Source organism: Ictalurus punctatus, chromosome 17 (assembly GCF_001660625.3).
Source record: "Ictalurus punctatus breed USDA103 chromosome 17, Coco_2.0, whole genome shotgun sequence".
NCBI classification, from domain to species: Eukaryota; Metazoa; Chordata; class Actinopteri; order Siluriformes; family Ictaluridae; genus Ictalurus; species Ictalurus punctatus.
This window is the reverse complement of record NC_030432.2, coordinates 19,409,014-19,432,394: the sequence shown is the minus strand read 5'-3', so window position 1 is coordinate 19,432,394 and position 23,381 is coordinate 19,409,014. Positions and strand designations below refer to the sequence as shown.

Here is a 23,381-nt window from a genome sequence, read left to right as displayed (position 1 = left end):
ACTTGGATTCAAACTCCCTTTCTTAGAAGTCCTAACGGATAAACTTACAGATCAACTATGAGATAGCAGAGGTGCCAAAACAGTATCTACAGGTTAGATGTAGCATTTACAGTTTTTGACCGGTTGCTATGGTGATATTCAAGCCACCTGGAAACTACAGATAGAAAGCAAAAGGGCAAAGCTGTACAGTGGGCTGTTTATCATATACGCTGTTACAGGGATAAACCATAACAGGGTTTTTGTGGTAAAATTCAGTTTTTCCCCCCACTCTATCCTCTATCTGCTAGGATTTTCTTGTTGGCAATGTTGGCAACTCTGCAACAGCTATTTGACATTTGTAAATAGAACAGTAAAAAAAAAAAAAAAAATTGGTCGGATGAAACCAAAATCAGAATTTTTCCTGTGGAAAAAAAGCAGAACGGCCTACTTGGAAATTTCGAACTCACCACGTATAAACTACTGAGGCTTTGACTTGTGGCTGGTAATCAAGTGGCATTTATGAAAATTGCCGGCAGGAATTATCCGAAGTACCAGGATATTTAAATCCAAATCCAGGTTGCCATCTCCATCTCAAAATATCCTTATATGCATTAGTCATTTTTGCTCACTTTTCATGAAGGGTGCCAATAATTCTTGAGTAGACTGTAGAAATCTTTGGCAACGATGTATTCCCGCTTCATAAACCATACATGTCGTAGCTAAAACACTGATCTTATGAGACAGCGCCAACAGTGCGTTCTGTTTCAGACACACCCACTGGCTCAAAGACACGCCCATTTTTTTGATCCGGAGACTTAAAGCACGTTCGTTCAGAGCTGCTCATGTTTTCATACACGTACACACAGACACCTTTTCTGTGGTTGTCGGTTATCTCTCACACTCGTACAAACTTTTGCCTACTCTCTCTCATCATCTCTCCCACTCTCTATCTCTCCATCTCTGCAGGTCCACCGATCATCACGGCTGAGGCTACGCAGCAGGCTGTCAAACATGCCAAAGGAAAGCTGGAGTGTCTGGTGGGCAGCAGCCCTCCTCCTGACAAAATAGTGAGTTCTCCTCCCAGTGTGTGTGTTTGTGTGTGTGTGTGTGTGTGTGTGTGTGTGTGTGTGTGTGTGTGTGTGCGCTTGTTAGGGATCTTACACTCACACAGTCTTGACAAGCTTTTCCTCCATGTCTTCCTGTATGTGTGAGCGTATGCGTGAGGTGTGTGTGCCCATGTGTATATCACGTGGCAGGATTCAACCTCCCGGCAAGATCTAAACTGAAACTCTTCTGTGTTCTTTCTCTCTCGCTGTCTGATTCTGTTTTGTGCATTACACACACACACACACACACACACACACACACACACACACACACACACACACACACCCCCACCCACCCACCCACCCACCCACCCACACACGCAGCTCAGTTGGATGCTGCCGGATGAGGAGGTCACTTCTGTAGTTCACCTCCTGCCATTGCAGGATAATTAGAGTCTGTGGTGGAGCGAGATAGAGAAAGAGAAAGAGAGAGAGAGGAAACATGAGCAGAAAGAGGATGAACGCTGAATGTGTAAACAGATTCACAGCACGGAAAGGAACAATAACAAGAAGAAAGAGAATCTTCTCACCTGAAAAAGATCTTCTTGTCTCTTTGGCAAAATAAATAAATAAATAAAAATCCCATTTACACACTTTCCCCTTTGCCTCGAATGCAATCGTTCAGACAAGACAAGTCTGACTTAAAATAAATAAATAAATAAATCGATAAATAAAAGAAATCATCACACACTCGCCTCAAAATGTCAGGTAGTTCAGTAACTCGAACAGACTTGCCTGTGCGGTTTTTGACATTGTATGACACGGTTATCTATAAAAACGGACAATGTTGCAGAGCTTTAAACAATGGTAAAGTCCATTAGTATGAGTGTTAGATACTTAGCCCAAAGCGGAGTGAATAATAAGCACAAGCTATAACTCTACCTAATTAACTCATTAACCTTGATTTTAATGTTCATGTACTAAATGGTAAGTCTGACTCTATGTGCCATCTGTCCTCAGGTGTGGACGTTCGGGGACGTGAGCTTGTCCTCTGGTTCCTCGGGCCGTTTCTCAGTACAGACGGTGAACAGCGACCGCGGCGTCCTGTCCTCCCTCGTCCTGTCCGAGACGCTGGCTCAAGATTTCCAGCTGAGATACAACTGCACGGCGTGGAACCGCTTCGGAACGGGCACGGTGCTCGTCACGCTCAAAGAACAAGGTGAGGGAAGGAACAGTGAGAGGAGAACAGAATGACGACGGACTCTACGTCAAGCTTTTAATCAGGGCTTCACTTTTTCTTTTTCTTTGTGCTAAATAGGGAAAAGTCATAAATGGAGGGTGGTGCGAGGAGGGGGTGTGGTCGGGATTGCAAAAACACAGCATTTGCATACTCATGCATATTCATAAATCCTGGCTTTAATTAGAACAGTGAATATATAGAGATGGTCCTAAACCATTTTCCAGTAGTGTTCAAAAGTACTAAATGACTCATTGAGATTTAAAACATGTTCGGGGTTACTTTAAAACAGGCCTTTTAGATCTTTATTTCACGTTCTGTTCTGGTAAAAAGGGGAAAGAAACGAGGATGAAAAAGACGGCAAGCTTTAAGACATGCTTTTAAACTGAAGCTCAGCTTTGCACATTTGTAATAAAACGATGTATGAAAGTAGAAGGCAACTAAGATAAGGAGAAGCAAAGAAACCCTGAAACTGCAGGTGGTAAGGTTCTGACATACTGTTTCGTACTCAAGATTGGATTTAGTTTGATCTTTGGCTTAAAGAGAAAGGGACAGGTTTTTACTCTAAGGATCATTTAATCAGAGTGGGAGGAGGGGATGCGGTTGGCTGGGGCCACAGGAGGGCATGGGGCCTTTTTGTTAAATTTGAATACTCATGCATATTCATCAATCCTTGAATTAATTATACGAGTGAAGACGAAGAGATGCTCCTAAACCATTGCAAGTATTTTATTTTATTTGTTTTTTTGTATATTCAAAAAATGTTACAAGGCTTATTAAAACATGGTCTGGGTTCCTTCAATACAGGCCCTTTTTCATCTTTGTTTCACTTTCTGTTTTGTTAAATGATAAATGAAATAAGGATGGAATACATGGAAAGATTTAAGACTTGCTTTGAAACTGAAGCATAGCTTTGACCGTTATGTAATAAAAGCATGTGAGAAACTGGAAGTATGGAGAAGCAAAGAATCTCTGAGTGCATAAGTGGTTATATTCTGACAGCTGTATGTTTTTGATCAAGGTTTCACTATATTTTTTGTATTAAATGGGAAGGACAATGTATTTAAACTAAATTAGAGCTTTGTATAATCAGGGTGGTGTGAGGAAAGGGGTGCAGTTGTGGCCACAAGAGGATAGGGGCCTCTTTTTCAAATATCTAATTTGCATACTCATACATATTCATAAATAATTGACTAATTATAAGAGCAAAGATGTACACTAAACCGTTATAGTAAATTCTTAAGCTTTCGGAAATATTATACGTCGTGGTAAAACAGGAAAGAGCTGAGGATGGAAAGAGGGAACGTTTTTCTTTTGAGACTTTTCTTTTCAACTTAATATTCAACTTTGCAAGAAACTGTTAAGAAACTGAATGGCAGCTAAGATATGAAGAAGAAAAGAAACTCCGAAACCTTAGGTTGGTAATATTCCGACATAGCGTACTGTTTAGTACTCGAGACAGGATTTTGTTTGATCTTGGGCTAAAAGAGAGCAGAGATGATGAAAAAGGATAAAATGATGCAAAGATCTTTAACATAGGCTTTTAACCAGAGGCTGAGTTTTGTTAAACGCATTTGGTCTAAAGACCTTGGAATGATTGGGATGCATACTGATCACGTTCATCAGAGACATGAATACTGTAGGAGAAAGACAGCTCCGAATGTGAACATGGCCGCTGTGGAGGTTGCTTTCAGATTGCAGCTTGAACAGAAAAGGAGGATTTGTATAACGTTTTTTTTTTTTTTTTTTTTTTTTTAAACAACTGACACGGTCACGAAGTAGTTTCACAGAAATCCAGATGTAGATTAGAGCGCTAAAGAGCAGTGGAGAGTCAAAACTCCCAGAGATGATAGTGTATAGGATACCATTACAATAGTGATAATACCATTACAATGACCAGGGATGAATATAAAATAAAGTGAAAGCACTTGAACAACCATTGAGACCAATGAATAGCTTAGTAACGATATTTTTGACTGAGGGGGAAAAAAAAAACATTAAAGGAGAAATACGGTTTTAAATACGACATTCGACAAAAATGATTTATTTATTTATTTATTTATTTATACAAACACTGCAGCTTTTATTTCAAAAACTAAAAGAGACAAAAGGTTCCCTTTTAGTTCCAGAGGTTACGTGTGTTAATACTGTTGTCAGAAGAAGGTCCTCACAATTACAGTAAGACAAATGTGTGTGTGTGTGTATGTGTGTGTGGGTGTGTGTGGGTATGATTTGGCCTCATATAAAATCATACGCCACTGCTGGCATATTATTCTGACATTTAGTACAGTACAGAAAGAAGAGCCAAAATTTGTGCTCAAATGGCTACACAAAGTGTATTGGGATAATGTAATGGTTTCATTTATTACGTCCAGCTGCATGAAGCTCCTTTTTCTCTGCCTTTTATCCTGGCTGATTCGTGACAGGCCCTTCTCCAGAGTCAGCTCCACACCAACAGATAAAAAAAAAAAAAACCCTCCAGTAGTTCGCTTATCTTAATTATACTCCGGCAAATCAATATCATTTAATCAGGAGATGGAGTGCTTAATGAATACATCTGCCCCATAACACAGCTATAGATTTGGAGCCTAGATTAATTTGATTCAGGAGCTGCTGGGTGTCCCTGCGTACCTCTCGGCTGGGCCTCGGCTCGTCGCTCCTCCTGCACCGGGGGCCTCGGTTTGTTTAAATAAGGCTGAGCGTATAGTAGTCAGTCGTCGAAGACAGTGGAAACGAGGTCCTTGTGTGCAATTTGCATCAAGGCAGAAGAAGTGTGTCTCAGGAGAAATACAGCGAGCGACGCTATATCTCCTGCAATCTCTAATTAGATTAGCGTCAGGCGACTTGGTACGCGTCAAGCCTGGTTAGCCCTCTTCCAGCTGAGATTAAAGAAAATTCTCCAGGCTCGGGAACGCCACGCTGGATGAATTTCTATATCCAGAGCTATGAGCAGTGACAGTAACACTGACTGTTTCGAAGCGTACTGGCCAGTAGCGTAGATCACTCCAGAGCCTCCGGAGAATAAGACAAGACTCGCTAGAGGTCGCGTCCACGCATCTGTAGTGAAACGCAATCATTCTTAACATTTTTCAACATCTCAAGGCTGATTTGGCATTAGAGAAACGTGACCCTGTGTAAAAATCAATTACGATTTAAAAGGGCGAGCTGGTGAAATAAATGGACTTTGCAGTTCTGTGAAAGAGAGTTGCCTTTACGCGCTGGCCCGGCTGTCAGTCGGTGAACGCGTTTCTCCGCGCGTGAGTTCATGATTGACGTCGCGCTTCTAATTCTGTTGCAGAAGCACTGCCCTTGCTCATCATCATCGGATCGTCTGTTGGAGGCGGATGTGTTTTCATCGTTTGCGTCATCACCCTGGCGTCCATCTGCTGCCGCCATGCTGCTAAAGGTGAGGTCATGAGTAAAGATTTGTGTCCAATACTAAAACGGAAAAAAAAAAAAACCAAATAAAAACCCACATTTATTCTGGAAAAAGAATCAATACAAACTGAATAGTTTTTGTATGATAGCAGATTCACTACAAGTGATCGGTGCATGTCATAAAATGTCACCCAGTGATGTTGGCAGCATGTGAAAGCAGCACACGTTAGTATTAAAACTTTCAAAGCTGACACAAATGAAGATTTTAAGCTCTCAAAGACCTTCAAATCTTTTTTTTTTTTTCAATCATTGAAACAAAACTGATCAGTAAAAGTATCGATCACTCACCTCATTGCCCTTCTATATAGAAAGTGCTTTGTAAAGATGTTCCCATCATTAATCAATCTCAATCTCTCTCAATCTCTCTCTCTCTCTCTCTCTCTCTCTGCTTGTAGGTAAAAAGGGGACACGCCTATCCAAGAGTGACATCCGCGTGCAGATAGTACACAGTGACCACAACGCAGCCCGTGGGAATGATGACGAGGAGGACGTGAAGGAGCCGATGGTGAGCATCTCTAATAGCTTTGCATTAAATCCATTATATATACAGAATAAGTACACACACATATATACACATATACATATACACACACACACACACACACACATATATATAAATTTATTTATTTACATAAATATTTTTACTATTATTATTATTTTTTTTAAATGTTGTTCTGGTTGTTTTGGAACATGTAGGAGAAAGTATCACACAAACTTGACCCTAATATGTTTTTTTAGTATTTGAGCTGTTTGAAGACTTTATGCTTGGGCACACTCACAGTATGAGCATCCTAATGAGAGCTCAGCTGGCTTGCAGCAGGGTGTGTATGTGTGTGTGTGTGTGTATAGCAGTGTGTAACCAACCTGTGTGTGTGTGTGTGTTTGCGTGTGTGTGTGTGCTTCATTTCTATCAGGCTCCCAACAGCAGCGAGTCTCCCGGGACGTCACGTACCGAGCACAGCGATCTACTGGAGGAGGAAGATGATGAAAGATCAGATATTAAGGCAAGGTTCTTATAAATGCTTTTATTAGTAACATGTCTGACTAGTCAGGTGGCAAACGTAGTTGTTCAGTTTAATGTAACTGTACGGTGCAGATCGAAAGAAAAAAGTTACCTAAACAAATGCAACATGTAAATATGCATTGCACTGCCATGTTCAGTGAAGTATTGCTCCACTCAGACAAAACACACCTACACAGAGATGGAGGATGGAACAAACTCTGGGATGATCCACAGTCTAATACAAGATTTTACACTTTTCTTTAGAAACAGGACACCTCACAATAGAGCAAAAGTGCTTCTGAAGCTGTAGGAGGTGAAACCAGATGATATTTTATTATTCTGAGATCTTTCAGAATCTAATATGCTGGCTCTGTGGGGTTCCACAATTGCAAGAGTGTAGTTGTTAACAGTGATATGATTGAGCGTCATTGCTGTTAAAATGTGCACTACTCTAGAACTTATCAAAAATATATCTAGGTACATGACTCGTACTCAATTGGACTGTCCGTCAGTGAACGGCAAGCTCACCACAGGACCACTGCTGACCAGATAATATTGGAGTGGTGGATCATTTCCAGCACAGCAGACATGCTCGTCAGAATGAAATAAATGAGCAGGCAATTACTAATTTAATCATTTATGTCCATTTATTAACCGAGGAGCTCAAATCCCAGGCCCTAAAAGACCAGCAATCTCACCAAGCCCTCCACATGCACGGAAGAGGAGAAAGAACGAATCTACCCTCTCATTCTCGATTCTGATTGGTCAGGATGTGCTGATTTAATTTGTCAATAACAGTCACTCTGAGAGTGATGCGCTGTTATTGGAAACTAATCAGGGTTGTAATGCTAATTATGCTTCACGTCACTGCGTTATACCACCTTGCTGTTGATTGTTTCCCTATAACAGCAAGCCCCCAAGCGTTTCATTTCTTACATGCATGTCAAACATCTATGAAGTTTGATTATCAATAAAAAATCTCACCTTCTACAGCTTTACGAGGATTTCGCTTGCACAAAGTCCTACATGTCCTGTTTCTCAAGGCCAATTCCTGGACTAATTCATGCACGGATTATGCGTCAAGTACTAAAATTAAAGACGTATAAACGCCAGGCTCTGTTTATAAATGCAGAGTTTCTTGAGATGTTGGACATTTTGGATAGAATTCCTTCTTACAGGAATAATGTACTACATTAGAGGGTTGGCTACTAAAGTATTGTTGAATGTGGTTACTTACCGATTTTGTTCTTCATATCCATGCCATCTTTATTCTCCACTCAGGATCCCACGAATGGCTACTACAACGTCCGAGGTCATGATGACCGCCATGTCGCCCGCACCGGCTTTTCCGAGTTCGTCCCAACCTCACGGCCCGTCTACACACCGTGTCAGCTTCCATCTCCAGGCCCACTGTACAGCCAGAACACCACCCAGCCACGTGTCTATGACTTCTCCAACCGCTACGCCACCACTCCCGCCACCCGAACCACTTATGAGCAACAACCACAGCAACAACAGCAACAGCAACAACAACAACAACCGCAGCCGCAACAGCAAACGACTCCCACAATGTACCCACAGGACCCGCTGTACCTGCCCAATACCTATAGCCGCGCCTTCACCAGCTACGTCAAACCCGCCTCCTTTGACAAAGTGGACACATTTGAGCAATCAGATCAAGCTGGCAAAGTGTCCGGGTCGTCCCGCTTCTCCTACGCATCCTCGCAGCAGTCCGACTACGGACGGCCGTCCCAGCAGCGCATGCAGACTCACGTGTGAGCACCAGACTTCCAGAGGGTGCCAAGTTTGATCAACGAAGGACTTTTCCCTCAATTTGAAGTGCGCGTTGGGAGTCAGGTTCGATCGGTCGTTCTTGAGAAAGGATGACCATTCTGCTCTCATTTACGAGTCACCTCTGGACTGTCTAAGCTAATTTAATTGTGTTTAGCTTTGTCTACTAGCTGAACTTCTGGTGAATGAATGCCATCATTTTGTAATCTCACTTATTACGGAGACGGGCACGTGAGGACGCTTCGGCATCTCCTAGTGGTCTGTGATAGGACTCATAGACTGAACAAATGAACTAACTTTTGTAAATGAGAAGCTAATGATGTTACGCTGGACCACAATCAACAAAAAAAAAAAAAAAAAAGAATGAAAAAATAAAAAAGTCTCGTGCTGGCATGCTGAAGGAATCGTAAGCACATTGTGTGTGTTGTTGACATGAGGACTGAACTACATTAGGAATTCACAGATAAACTGGGACAAACTGGTGGAAGTTGTGGCTCTTTTATGAAAGCTTCATCTGCTGTCGGGGAATTTCTGAAGAAGAAGACGGGAAAAAAAAACAACAGACTTCCTGAAAATAACAGTATGTAATGAAGGAAGGAGATGCACTTTAGTTGCATTTTTTTTCCTCTGATAAACCAAACAAAGAGAGATGAAGCCCTAATGAAGATGCAACCCAAACACAAGAGGCGTGTTTTTGCACCCCCAAAACGGCATGTTATTGGTTTTGGGGTGCAAATGAAAGGTACCTCGGGTGTATTGAGAAGCTGGTGGCAATCTGAAACTGCGAAATCGAGATGCAGTAATAGTTTATCGACTGTGATTTTTACGAAAGAAAGTGCAGGCTGAGTCGTTCTGTGTGAAGCGATACAATCAAGTATCTCCACCATGTTTACACACGATAAAAAGGTAGAACACAATGCTCCTGGTAAACGAGTGTACAAATTCCGGGGAAAGCCCTATCCTCTTGTCTGTTGCATGCAGATGACGTGTCTATGTGAACGTATCGAGCGTTTCTTTCCATGTCCATTCCTTGTGTGAGACATTGCTTTACTGCACCTAATGCCATTGGATCGTGGTAATCCCGATGACCGGGTTCCCGTACTGCCATTTTTTTTCTTCGGGCCTGAGTGATTTCCATTGGGGGTGGGGGTGGGGGGTGGAGTAAATTCACAAAGTGAACTGTGCTGAAAAACACATTGCTTGTCTTTATTTTTATACTTTATATAAGCCTTAATGTACAGTGTGTAAGCTGCTCAACTGTAAAGTACATTTATATTATGAATGCATATCAATATATCTCTCATTTGATTTGATTTGTTTTATGTTAACACAGCAATTTTAGTTCATTTTTCTGCCCGTAAGCCTGAGTTCTTCATCGTTCTTGGGGTTGTGTTTCTTTTAGAAACCTTTTTTTTCTTTCTTTCTTCTTTTCTTTTTTTAAGATTATGCATTGAGGTTTTACTTGCTAAAATGAGCTATTGTTGCTTGTAACTTTGTACACATATTTATATTTAAATAAAACCATTTCAAATAAAAAGCAGCTGCGACTGGAGTGTTTTGTCAGATGTTCTATACAATGGGCAATATTATTCGAGTCGCTGAATCGTTAAATAAATTAGCAGCTCTCACTGGGAAAACTTTACACACTTAAAATGTCAAACTGTATTATGACTGGACTCTGGAAATCTGGATACGGGTGCTGAAATGATGTTCAAATCACCTTTATTTCACAAATAAAAGGGTTATGCCTCCAATGCCTACCTAGCTACCTACCTATTTAGCTACATACCTAGCTAAATAAATTAGCTGTCATTGTTAAACATTAAACAGCAGCATATCATATCTTTTATTCGTTTAAAGTTATGTTTAATGTTATGGGACATCCCTTAGATTTATATAGAGCTTTAAATAGTATCTCCTCAATGGAGGAAATCTCCTCAAACCACCACTAGTGTGTAGCATCCACCTGGATGATGCGACGGCAGCCATAGTCCGCCAGAACACCGACCACACACCAGCGATTGGTGGAGAGGAGAGTGATGTAGCCAAATCATGGATGGAGATCATTAGAGGACCGTGATAGAGAAGGTCTAATGGGGGGAATTTCTCCAAGACACCGGGGTTATACCCCTACTCTTTTATAAGAAGTGTCTTGGGATTATTAATGACCACAGAGAGTCAGGACTTCGCTTTAACATCTCATCTGAAAGACGTTTTTACATACATGTACTGTTACAGTATAGTGTCCACACTACTATACTGGGGCATTAGGACCCACAGAGACCACGTGGTGAGCGCCCCCTGCTGGCCTCACTAATGCCACTTCCATCAGCAACTTTAGTTTTCCCCAGGAGGTCTCCCATCCAGGTACTGGCCAGGCTCAACCCTGCTTAGATTCAGTGGGAAACCAGGCAAGAGCTGCAGGGCAAATATAGCAGCTAACAGTCGTTCCCTCACCAGCCTCTTTTTTTCCTCACTCTCTCTCGTACACCATACAAGTCCCTGTGTGCAGTAAGTGCTACTGTAGAAACAATAACGTATTATAACAAGTGTGTTCATATAAACCTGTGACTGAGTCACAGTTGGTACTACTGTCAGAGCTGTTGTTAATCAAGGTATGTTAATCAAGGTATGCGATGAAATATAATGCATTTAAACATGTATAAACATACACCGATCAGCCATGACATTAAAACCAGTGACAGGTAAAGTGAATAACTATCTTATTACAGTGGCACCTGTCATGTGGTGGGATATATTAGGTAGACGGTCAGTTCTCAAAGTTGATATGTTGGAAGGAGGAATGATTGGCGAGCGTAAGAATCTGAGCAACTTTGGGCCAAATTGTGCTGGCTAGATGACTGGATCAGAGCATCTCCAAAATGGCAGGTGAGGTGTGAGATGTTCCTGGTATGCAGTGGTTAGTACCTACCAAAAGTGGTGCAAGGAAGGACAACCGGTAAACCTGCAACAGGGTCATGGGCGGCCAAGGCTCATTTATGCGTGTGGGGAGCGAAGGACCTTTACAGCAACGTTATTCCCTAATGGCAATAGACTCTTTCATCAGGTTAATGAATAAGAGAGGCCTACCCAATATTAGGCAGGTGGTTATAATGGTATCCCTGATGTGTATAAACTCCCTTAGCATTTGCTATTCCATAACCAAACATTATTTCTAAAGTAAATTACATCCATAAAATAAAATACTGAAATATTGGATGAATTGGCCTAAACTGAACTGCGAAACATACACAATATGGCCAAAAGTATGTGGACACCTGACCACGGCACCTATTGTATACATGTTGGTTGAACATCCTATTCCAAAGGCATGGCATTAACATGGAGTTCCAGTCATGGGAAATTAACGTAAAGTATAATTAATGTTAAGTTTCAAGAGAAAGTAATTGACAGAAAGTATTCAAAGACATTCTCGACAATTCCGTCTTCAAATTTGTGGCAAACGTTTGGGGGTCATGGTCAGGCATCCACATACTTTTGGCCATATAGTGTATCATTTTTTACTAAACCGACATCCAGATTCCTACAAAGTTGCTTTGTGATGCCGTTTATGGTTGAAGACGCTACACACCTCAAATTGAATTGAATCCCAAACATATAAAATGTGGCATCCTTGATGCTAGTGTCGAACGCTTTGGTTTACACACTTGCTGAGCGCTGTAGTTGGAAGACGAGTCCACAGACTGGAGCGCAGCCATTATTCAATAATGTCTCCCTTCTCGCTCATGCTCTTAGATCTAATTAATCCTACAACTCTGAGCTTTTCAGTGGAGACTGAGATTGACACCAAGCAACAGTCAGCATTTAGCAAGTGAAAAATGATGCCAGACCACACTTGCATCCGATTCATATTTCATTCTGAACTGCATTAACCGAGGCAATCCAGAAACACAGCACAGAATGGAGATGTAATAGTATAATATTTAATAATATATATATACATATATATATATAATGCTTATGATAAGTGATGGATGATGTTATGTGCTGTGCAGGTCAACATCATCAAATTCACAATGCAAACACTGACATTAGATCTACAAGTGAATGGTTTAAGTCTACAAATAAAGCATACACAAGTGGCTGAAGGGCAGCGACACAGGCAGAGGTAGGACTTAAATATTTATATGCTGGCAGCGGTTACAGGAACCATGTTTTACACTAATAAGCAGGTGTTTATAAAAGGTGTACAGTGGGTAAACAATAGAGATGGCCAGATCGTCCATCAAGAAAACAAAATCTTTCCTTCTATGGTAGCTAAGCTTTTGCAGCCCTCCTGTGTTGCCGGAAGCTTTAAAATTGCATGAGATGTAATTCATTCATGCCCAAAGGCATGGAAAGAGAAAAAAACACAATCTACAGGACTTGCTGACAATACTATATGTTAAAGGCTATTATGAAGCTATCCTGGGAAATAGAAGAATGTATTAATTATGAGTGTAATACTCATACTTAATACTATCTGTATCTCCAAATATCCAATCCATATCAGTATTCCGAATTAAACCCGAAGTGGGCGTGGCCTAAAGCAGAAGGGTTTTTTTTTTTTTTTTTGTCTTTTTCTTTCTTGCTTTTTATGTATTTGGATTTAAACATAGTGTAGACTAAACAATAAGTTATTTTCTGAAATAGAGATTTAAATAAATAAATAATGCCGATGATATTTTCTAATGAGTTTAATTAGTACTGTTTTCCAAAATATAAACAAGTAGTCCACCGAGACCCCTGATCAGGCAGGGGTGATTAAATGAACTCTGTAAACGTATTGCTGTAAATGTGTCCTTCACGTTAATGAACGTGGTCTTTTTTTTTTTTCTTTTTTTTTTTTTGTCGCACAGGTTTCATATCTGACCAAAAATACAAACTCATGAGCCTAGAGGACAAAAAACTATATACTATATATGGCCAAAGGTTTGTGGGCACCTAGCTATCACAGACTTATGTGCTTTTTTGAGCATCCTGTTACAGATTTAGTCTCCTTTTGCTGTTATAATAAGCTCCACTCTTCTGGGAAGGCTTTCAACTAGATTTAGGAGTGTGGCTGTGGGGATTTGTGCTCATTCAGCCACAAGAGCATTAGTGAAGCATTAGGTCAGGCACTGATGTTGGATGAGGAAGCCTGGTGTGCAGTCAGCATTCCGGTTCATCCCAAAGGTGCTCAGTGGGGTTGAGGTCAAGGCTCTGTGTAGTTCGTGCAAGTTCTTCCACTCCAACCTTGGCAAACCATGTCTTCAGGTTTGGACCTGTTCGCTCCAGTGAAGGGAAATTGTAAATGCTACAGAATACAAAGACTTTCTGTACAATCGTGTGCTTCGAACTTTGTGGTAACAGTTTGGGGAAGACCCACATATGGTTGTGATGGACAGGTTTCCACATACATTTATAGTATATATTAATCCAACTTTACTAGAGCTGTGAGACCTGAAATATTAGATAAAAAGTCCAGTATGTTTCTTCATTTTACTGCCTTTCTGCACTTCACATGGTCAAATGGCTGCTATAATTCAATCAATTAAAAATAAACAAATAAATAAACAAATAAATAAACGTTCACTCGCAAGGCGTAAAAATACAGCGCACCATTCCATCTCACCACCGTGTAACATTTAATAGATATTGATCCCTTTTCTTTTGTTTAATTGGAACATTCGGATAATTATAATTTTAATTAAAAGCTGAACAGTGATCACTAAGGCTTTTTCTAGTCACCTTCACCTTCAGAAGCAACATAACCATACAGATTTATGTGACAGCATGCCTCTCAGGTTAGGAGTTTAAAGCTGCAGTATATAAAATTTCTTAATGGTTTAAAAAGTGCCATTATTAGGTCAGGAGTATAAATGAGGAAAAATCAACTGGCTCTCACCCAGGGACAGAGAAGTCAGAGAAGTTGGGTTTGGGCTTAATTTGGTGTTTATTGACTCATGTGTTATCCTGGGACAGTCTGAGGTCTAAAAGTCTTGCTAGTATTCTTGGTAATGTTCTGAGAGCGGTTTGAACCAGAGACACTGATTAATGACAATACTCCCAAAAAGCCAACTCATATAGAGAGCTGGTAAGCAAAAAGAAAGTGCGACAGAGCCTGAGCAAGAGAGATGATAAATAAACACTGGCTTAGCTCTCTAAAAGTGACCACAGCTCCAGAATTTAATGGGATTTGAAAAATAATGCGGCTTTTTTCTTGCTAATCGTCCAAGTTATTTTAGTGATTTGCATCAGATAATTATTTCCTCAGCAGACATTTTATTTGGCACGTCTTAAATACGTCTCGAGTGTGTATTGACTTGCCATTTGCCCCAATCGATCAATTCTGCATTGTGTATATAAAATATTCTTCCATTTTTGAGTTGTTGCAAAGACATTTCTGCCAGAGAGGCCTCAAAGTTATGTACTGCTGCTTTAAATCCAGTTTGGTCTGATGGGCTGCAAGATGCTAAACCGTAGGCAGAGCTGACCAAACTGTTAGACCATGTTTGTTAGCTGGTAAGATATTTTCCAGCTTACTTATTGCTTCAATGAATATGAATACAGTGATACATGAAGGTTTGAGAGTTTAATATTGCATTACTGTTGCGTTATTTTATTAAGGATAACATATCTACAATGTAGCATTAGTAGTGGTTGGTTATTTTTGGCAGCTGGTCAGACAAAGGTGGATACTGACACCATGGAATTGATGCCAAAGTTGCTGTAATGCCACAAACAGCATTTACATTTATTCACTTTGGTGCACCCGAGGAAAAACACAATCCAAGCCGAGCAGTTAAGGGAACCCCCTCCCAAAAAAAGGCTGGCAGTCCTAAGATTTTAAACCAGAACTTTCTAGTCAATAAATACAGATCTTACTTGTCTTACCAGCACTTCCTTTTCCCTCCACTGTTTTCGAGACAGAATATTTGCTACTAAATAACACGAAGCCTGAGAACTTTTCCAACTCTCTGAATCAGACATAAGCTGTGATTTGTTTCGACAGGGGAAAAATACTTTATCAGATCTAATTCCAATCCATTTTCATCATTCAGAGATGACTTCTGAACAAGACAGATCTCCATGAAATATCTGTAGAACAGTAATATTTAAAAGGCTGTACTACACAGCAAAATAAAGAAATATCCTGACAACCTGACGAATTGGAATTTGAAACCAATTTGAAACAGCAGAATAATAATTCAGCTGTGAATACAAACTGAACGGGAACGAGCTCCACTATTCTGGATGCCATCTATCTTTTTTTGCCTTGTATAAGGTGTTCGACAGTGTATTGATGGCGTATGACTGCATGGAGTAATAAGGAAATTTAAAATAGCGACACTAATAACATTACGCCAGGCCTGAACAGGTAATGATTCCATAAGAATCTGTAAGAATTTGTAATTAAACTCAAACTGAAAGAGCCTGAAAGTCGTGACACTGAAAGCCTGATCCATTTGACTGTGAATGTTACTTTATTAACAATAGCAAAAAAACAAAAAACAAACAAACAACAAAAAAAAGGCCTGAGAACCGAACTCAGTGATTGCTTTTTAATTTGGTTAATGCTAGCCAAAATTGGTATATCACATGAAAAAAGGGGGCGGGGCTAATCTGATTCAAAGCTTGCATTAGCTTCATTCACCAACCACAAGAGTAATCTAAGTAACCCTGTAATTTACAAATCGAAAGTTAACTAGTGAGAGCAGTGCAGGATGGCACGATCCTATTCCTGATCCTGATCCTCCCGGAATATGCCATTGAGTTTAGTTAGATAGAGGGATGTCAATCAAGTGTGCAATTAGAATATTAGGCCACATCCACTCTCACATTTCTCAGATTAGTTTGATCAGTGTCATATTTCTTATACATACCATAGTGCTGCTGAATTCTCCAATCTGATTGGTCAGTATGTGTTGATTCATTTTATACAGATTAATAGAGCTCTGACAGAAGTGCTGGCTGCAACACAAGGCTAATACATGACTGTTTCTATAGCAACAACTCATTCACAGGGACTTGTATGGTGGATGCTCCAAATTAACATTAATGTAAATTTGAAAAACATGACTAACCGTTTGAAATGGCAAAGTTTTCGGTAAAATGAGGACGATTCAGAATTTCTAGAAGGAGTCTTCAATGACAGAGCTTCGTTACTACATTTTCCAACGATGGAAAGTCTTCACGGTGGAGAGAGAGGAAAAACTAACTGGAAAGGTTCAATCTTTTGGAGATTGCTGTGGAATGAGAGGAATAAGCACGTCCAAGAGGTGCTGTTATTGGAAAATAATCAGCATTTGGATGGTAACAGTAACGCAGGTTGTACTTCATGTCGGCGTGCACCACTACCTGTACAGGAATCTTAGTCTGTAAACAACTTGGAGAGCTATTTATATTTATATATTTTTATTCAGTCTTATTTGTGGTGTATATTGTGAGTTTATTGTGCATTTTTAAAGTCTTGTGAACTGTTAAGTCCCTGTTGCTCTTGTGTTGTGGCTGTTGTGACATCATACTTCCCCTAGGGGATCAATAAAGTACTCTCTATCTCGATCACACATCATCGAGTATTTTCCAATAACAGCACTCCCTCAACTGTTTAACCTCTTACTTGTATTTTTTTGTTATTTGAACCTTGCTGGATGTTTAACATGAATCCCATTAATTTGAATATAAAATTGTCTGATGTCGGCAGGTGAAAAGTTCTGCATGAACGACAGATTACAAGCACTGGGTAGTGTTCATCTACATGGGAAGCATAATATCCTAATTATATTATATTATTAGTAGTAGTAATAGTAGTAGTAATGATTTAAAATGACTAGATGGAAAAACCTATGGTTATACGTTCTTACTACGAAAAAAGGAAAGTTAATAAAAATATATATTATGGCATCTCATCAGCTAGCACTATAACCGTAAGGCTGGTCAGTAGATTCAGGGATTTTAAAAGTCTTGTAATATTCATTAGATATAAAACTACTGGACTGATATTGGACAGATAATCTTTATATAACACTTAAAAGCAGACATAAAAGCAAAACAGCAGCACATAATAAGAGCCATAATAGCCTATAGTGAAAATGTCCATCAATCACCGCAACTGAAAATGCAAAAAGTACTGCAGATATGAACAGAAGTTTTATGTTGTTATACAAAATATAACCATTAAAAAAAAAAACAACAACAACAAAAATAAACATTTGGCAGTCTTGTGAGGAACTCTTGATCCTCATGCTGTGAGAGATCATCTGCAGATTCATCCATAAGGTCACTGCTTAGAGAACACCTCCGGCTGAGCTAGTCAGGGTGTTAGCATGCGGAGTGCCAGATGACCCAACGTGACCTTGAGTGCTTGGGCAAATGGTTGAGTGAAATGGCCCATTTTTGTCTAATCCTGCAGTCCACTGGCTGAGCATCTTGAGAGCGAACAGTTTTAAAGTGTTTATTTAAAAAAAATTTTAAAAAAGGCCCGGCTTTACAGGAGAGCTGTAGAAATTTCTAGACTGCACAGAAGCTTGTCGTCACCAGTGACAGAAAAAGAGTTCACAAACGCATTTTTAAATTCCAAACTGATTTGGAGAAGGATGTACAGGGTGTATCTGTGGATTCTGCTCAGACGTAAAAGTCTTGATGTCAATGCAGGAAAACAAAAGTCATCCACATGCTTATAAAGATGTTAGCATAGCAAACAAACGATGTCAGTAATAAATCATCATACAGGAAACCACAAAGGTTTTCAGTCTAATTAACTGAAACCCTTTGGTGTCCATTATTATTTAGTATATCATTTATTAATAAAATTCTATATTTATAAAGTTCCTCATGATAATAGAGGCACGAGAACAAGATTTGTCGTTTAAGCTTTAGGCTCGGCAATATAAAAAAATAGAAGCGTCCGTCCATGAGGATCATTTGGCAAATCACCCACACACACACACACACACACACACACACACACACGGCCAATCATCCAATTAGGCATACACACTGGGCATCTTGTCGTCCCGGAGCTCATCCCGTTGCTACACTTGAGTGTGTTGATGTATCCACTGACGGAACTTTGTGAGTCGTGTGTAGACGCCAGGTTTATTGCGGCGCGCACAGCCTTCTCCCCAGCTCACTATCCCACACTGGAACCAAATATTAGCCTCGGACAGACAAACCAGAGGACCGCCTGAGTCACCCTGCACAACACACACACACACACACACACACACACACACACACACACACACACACACACACACACAGAGAGAAGACAAGATTATGTGTAACAAAAAGAACAGGTGGAAAAAGATAAATAAAAATGGAAACTGGAAAGATTAATAGAAGACAGTAAGAGGTGAGAACAAAAAAGTATATGGATAAATATTAATAGATAAGATAAAAGAGAAAGAACAGTAAGCAAGTATACAGGAACAAGATTAATAGAGGAAAAGAGAGGAAGTAGATTGAAAAATTAATATGCAAAAAAAAAAAAAAAAAAAAAAAAGAGCCAGAAACAGGAAAAGAAAAATGAGGCACGGAAAAAGCTGAAATGAAGAACGAAACTGGAAAAGGAGATAAAAACAATATTAAATGAAGAGATAAAGGACAAATAGAAAAGGGGAATATGTTTATATAAAAAAAAAAAAAAGAAAAAGAAAAAAAAAGGATAACATTTTCTGTTGACCTTGTATGTCATACCATAAATGTAGCAGCTTCTTTAGTTGTGTGCGAGCATTACAAGGACTTGTTGGAAGTCTACATCGCCCAGAATCTTTTCTGTAATGATATCCCTACATTTTCAAATACTTGCTTCATAATCTCTTTTTAAATAACACGTTTCTTTTACTATAACAGCAGCCCTGACAATACGCCTATATTCATTTGCTTGTTTTGATGACATCATCGTTTCTATAGTAACTTCTGGATGATCCAAGAGTAAAAATACATTAAGTTTTAAAAACATTACGTTATTTAACAGTAAAAAAAAAAAAAAACAACAACATATAATCACTGATATGTGGACTTTTTCCCCAAGAAGACATTTATTTAACATTTATGGAAGGAGTCTCCAGTGTCAGTGCTTTGTACCAGTCAGTAAGTTTTCTGACACAGGGAAAGTCTTTAAGACAGCGGAGTTTGCGCTTCGTGTTTCTCAGTAACGTGAAAAGCGTACGGTGGAACATCGATGAAAGAATGAATTCTGAATTGTCCGAGTGAAATCTGAGGGAAAACGTCAGGACGTCTGTTTGTGAAGTGAATCTGAAGAGAAAAGTGGGTCATGCAGCAAGACAGCGACCCTAAGCACACAGGTCATTCTACCAAAGAATGATTAAAGAAGAATAAAGTTAACGTTTATGAATGGCCAAGTCAAAGTCCTGACTTTAATCCAGTAGAAATGTTGTGGAAAGACCTGAAGCAAGCAGTTCATGTGAGGAAACTCATCAACATCCCAGAGTTGAAGATGTTCTGTACTGAGGAACGGGCCGAAATTCCTCCAAGCCCATGTGCAGGACTGATCAACACTTACCCCAAACATTTATCTGCAGTTATTGCTGCACAAGAGGGTCACACCAGATACTGAAAGCTAACGTTCACATACTTTTGCCACTCAGATATGTCATATTGGATCATTTTCATCAAAAAAATACCTCACCAAGTATAATATTTTTGTCTTATTTGTTTAACTGGGTTCTCTTCATCTACTTCTAGGACTTGTGTGAAAATCTGATGACGTTTTACCTCATATTTATGCAGAAATATATCAAATCCTACAGGGCTATAAGAGGAATAAAACACTTCAGTGATGGTGAAAAATAACCACACTTTTTAAAATCATAAAGCAATAAATGTCCCACAATGAAGTGTTGGATTCCTTCATGCGACAGAAGAATAAGAAAATTTATTCAGCATCATTTCCTGGTAACAGTGAGTGACATAAACTACAATAAGGGGCCATGAACCCTTTTATTGCACCGCCCTAGAGCTCTTCAGCGGAACAATAATCTGCGCTACAGGAAAACATGATTCCATTGCTCCAAGATGGCCGCCTCGAAAGGTTACAGCGTTCCGCCAAGCAGTGACTTTTCATTCATGTTTATTACAGTTAGTCACGCATTTCTCGGAGTAATGCCGAGTCCTGTCTGTGTGAAATCACTGAAGAGATGCATGCGGTTTGAGGGAGATGGGTGAAAGACCTGATGTAAGTAAGTAAGTTAGGACTTTACACTAGTCTTGCAGCTCCGGAGCATGATTAAAGAACTCAACGCGTACTAGCTGAGCGAGTATATTTGAGGTAAGCAGGACACCGTGGACATTTGATTTGTTCCTTTTAATGAAACAAAACGGGGAAAGACAAATGAGCAAAACTGAAAATGAGACAAAAGGCAAAAAACGAGCGAGCGAGATGATAATGAGTGAGAAGAGCTGTAGGTGGGTGAGGCACAGACAGAGAATTTAATTATTATTATGATGATCACTTGTCATCCATCATATCGTACTTCTAATTTAGCCATATTATTTATTGTTCCATTTCATTTCGTCGCTATTACCCCGGAATGATTTGTTTTAGGCGTAATACAATTTCGCCGTTAATTACTTTGGCAATATTGCTGCGTAAACAGTGCAGGCAATAAAGCCTGTTTGGATTGGAAGCTGAAATGAGAGAACGTGAGCGGACGAGCCAGCACATGAGAGTGAATTAGACGAAGAGACAGACTGGGGAGATAGAGGAAGAAGGAAACAGACAGAGGAGTAAGAGAAGGAGATTAGGGGTGGAAAGAGCAGACGAGTACGAGGAAGAGAGGATGAATAACAACACAGAGCAGAGAAGAAATTATGGAAATCGGGCTGATTTTCATATCAGGGAGCAGAGGACAACAATTATACTCCTGCAGCATGAGTGTGAACACGCGCACGCACGCACGCACGCGCACACAAACTCACACACTCTTGGAGAATGAGGTACAAAGTCTGGGTCATATTTACATTTTGTGGGCTTCCAAAGAAAACACAACTGATTAGCTGCATGCCTAAAAGGCCAGGAAAATGCTTCTCACAATCAAGGAGGTGTGGCTAATGGGTCTTTGAGTACAGTGAAGGAGGCGTGGCTTCTGTCTTTGTCAGTCACAGTGAAAAAGGTGTGGTTTCTGTGTTTGCCAGTCGTGGTGAAGGAGGTGTGGCTTCTGTCTTTGACAGTCATAGTGGAGAAGGTGTGGTTTCTCTATTCATCAGTCACACTGGAAGAGGAGTGGCTTCTGAGTATTCAGTACCGTGGAGGAGGTGTGACTTCTGTGTTTGTCAGTCACAGTGGAGGAGGCGTAACTTCTGTATTCATCAGTCACAGTGGGAGGGGCATAGCTTGCATGTCTGTCAGTCGAGGTGAGTGGGGCATGACTTCTCTGTCTGTCAGTTGCAGTGGAAGGGGAATAGGTTCTGCACCGGTCAGACACCGTGGAGAAGGCGTGTCTTCTGTGCCTCTCAGTCACAGTGGAGAAGGTGTGGCTTCTGTGCCGTTCAGTCACAGTGGAGAAGGTGTGGCTTCTGTATTCATCAGTCACAGTGGAGAAGGTGTGGCTTCTGTATTCATCAGTCACAGTGGAGAAGGTGTGGCTTCTGTATTCATCAGTCACAGTGGGAGGGACATAGCTTATGTGTGTCAGTCAAGGTGGGAGGGGCATGGCTCTGTCAAGGTAGGAGTGGAGTAGGCGTAGCTTCTGTGTTTGCTGGTTGCAGTGGGAGGAGCATAGTCAGAGTGCAGAAGGCATGGTTTATGTGTCAGTCAGTCACTGTGAAGAGGGTGTGGCTTCTGTGTCCATCAGTTCCACTGAATGATGTCTGGCTTATGTTTCTATGCATCCCAGTGGAAAGGTGTGGCCTATGTGCCCATCAATCACATTGGTGACATCTGTTTATCTGAATGTCGGCGTGGAGGAGGTGTGGTTTCTGTGTCTGTCAATCCCAGAAATTGAGGCATGGCCTCTGTGAGTGTCAGTCACAGTGATGGAGGCGTGGCCTTTGTTCACATCTTTTTAAAACACTTACCTTATCCTTATATATCCAGTTAAACCAGCTCTGAATCACAGCATATCAAACTGGTGTCTGATTTCAATTTTCATACATTTTAATTTATTGCTGATCTTTTATTAAGATAAAATTCCCCAAATCTCAGAGAGATATGAACTTCTATAAGACTTTCTCATACAAGAACAGATTTTACTGCCTTAATTCTAGCTGGATTTAAATAATGATGTCTTACTCAATTATGCCTCGATTTCAAGAATGTCCTGATTAAATTAACATTTAAACTCCACATCAGGCAGTGCGTAGCAGAAACGTTCATGTACAACCATTCAAATTGATAGATATGTCCATTTAGTTTAACACAAAGGGAGAAAGATAGGGGGAAAAAGCTAAAAGATATGCGTTCTGTCACAGAGATAATGAGAGAAAAAGAGGGGAAGAGGAGAGTCTGTGTCAGCAGTGCAGCAGAGATGGATGTTCTTTTATTATATACAGTTCTTGTCATTTCAGTGATTATTTGAATACTGTATGTAAACTAAATATGCTCATGCCAAAAAAATACATTTTAGAGACCATATAAAGAGAACTGAGAAAAAGAAGAACAATGTGTGTATATGTACAGTTTATGCATATATTATTACCAATGTTTAGTGTGTGTGTGTGTGTGTGTGTGTGTGTGTGTGTGTGTGTGTGTGTGTGTGTGCGCGCGCACGCATACCTGACAAGCATCCACACCTCCAGCAAGGAAGCCGCTGCACAACATGCGTGAAGTCACTTGACCCTCCGTTACCAAATCACACACTGTGTCATTAATGATTTTCACCTCTGCTTTTTGCAGAACTGTTGCGGTCTGTCCTGGAATGAACACAAACACACACACACACAC

At 40.2% G+C, this 23,381-nt stretch overlaps 2 protein-coding genes across 4 annotated transcripts in view; one reads left to right on the top strand and one right to left on the bottom strand.

Annotated features, from left to right (window-relative positions):
• kirrel3l (kirre like nephrin family adhesion molecule 3, like) overlaps nt 1-9,643 on the top strand; it is a 48,142-nt gene extending 38,499 nt beyond the window's left edge. The window contains exons 10-15 of the mRNA XM_017491293.3: nt 946-1,046; nt 2,046-2,244; nt 5,561-5,668; nt 6,096-6,205; nt 6,615-6,704; nt 7,985-9,643. Coding sequence (XP_017346782.1) covers nt 946-1,046; nt 2,046-2,244; nt 5,561-5,668; nt 6,096-6,205; nt 6,615-6,704; nt 7,985-8,482 — 1,106 coding nt within the window. The 3' untranslated portion in view covers nt 8,483-9,643. The remainder of the gene's footprint in view (nt 1-945; nt 1,047-2,045; nt 2,245-5,560; nt 5,669-6,095; nt 6,206-6,614; nt 6,705-7,984) is intronic.
• Nucleotides 9,644-17,473: 7,830 nt separating this feature from the next.
• st14 (ST14 transmembrane serine protease matriptase) overlaps nt 17,474-23,381 on the bottom strand; it is a 66,877-nt gene continuing 60,969 nt past the window's right edge. For 2 of the 3 annotated variants that reach the window (XM_017491289.3, XM_017491290.3), the window contains exons 18-19: nt 23,214-23,350; nt 17,474-18,672 (exon numbers count right to left, since the gene is read on the bottom strand). In XM_017491289.3, the coding sequence (XP_017346778.1) occupies nt 18,511-18,672; nt 23,214-23,350 (299 nt within the window). In that variant the 3' untranslated portion in view covers nt 17,474-18,510. Of the gene's footprint in view, nt 18,673-23,213; nt 23,351-23,381 lie in introns of those variants that run through there. The other variant, XR_008398189.1, reaches the window with a different exon arrangement.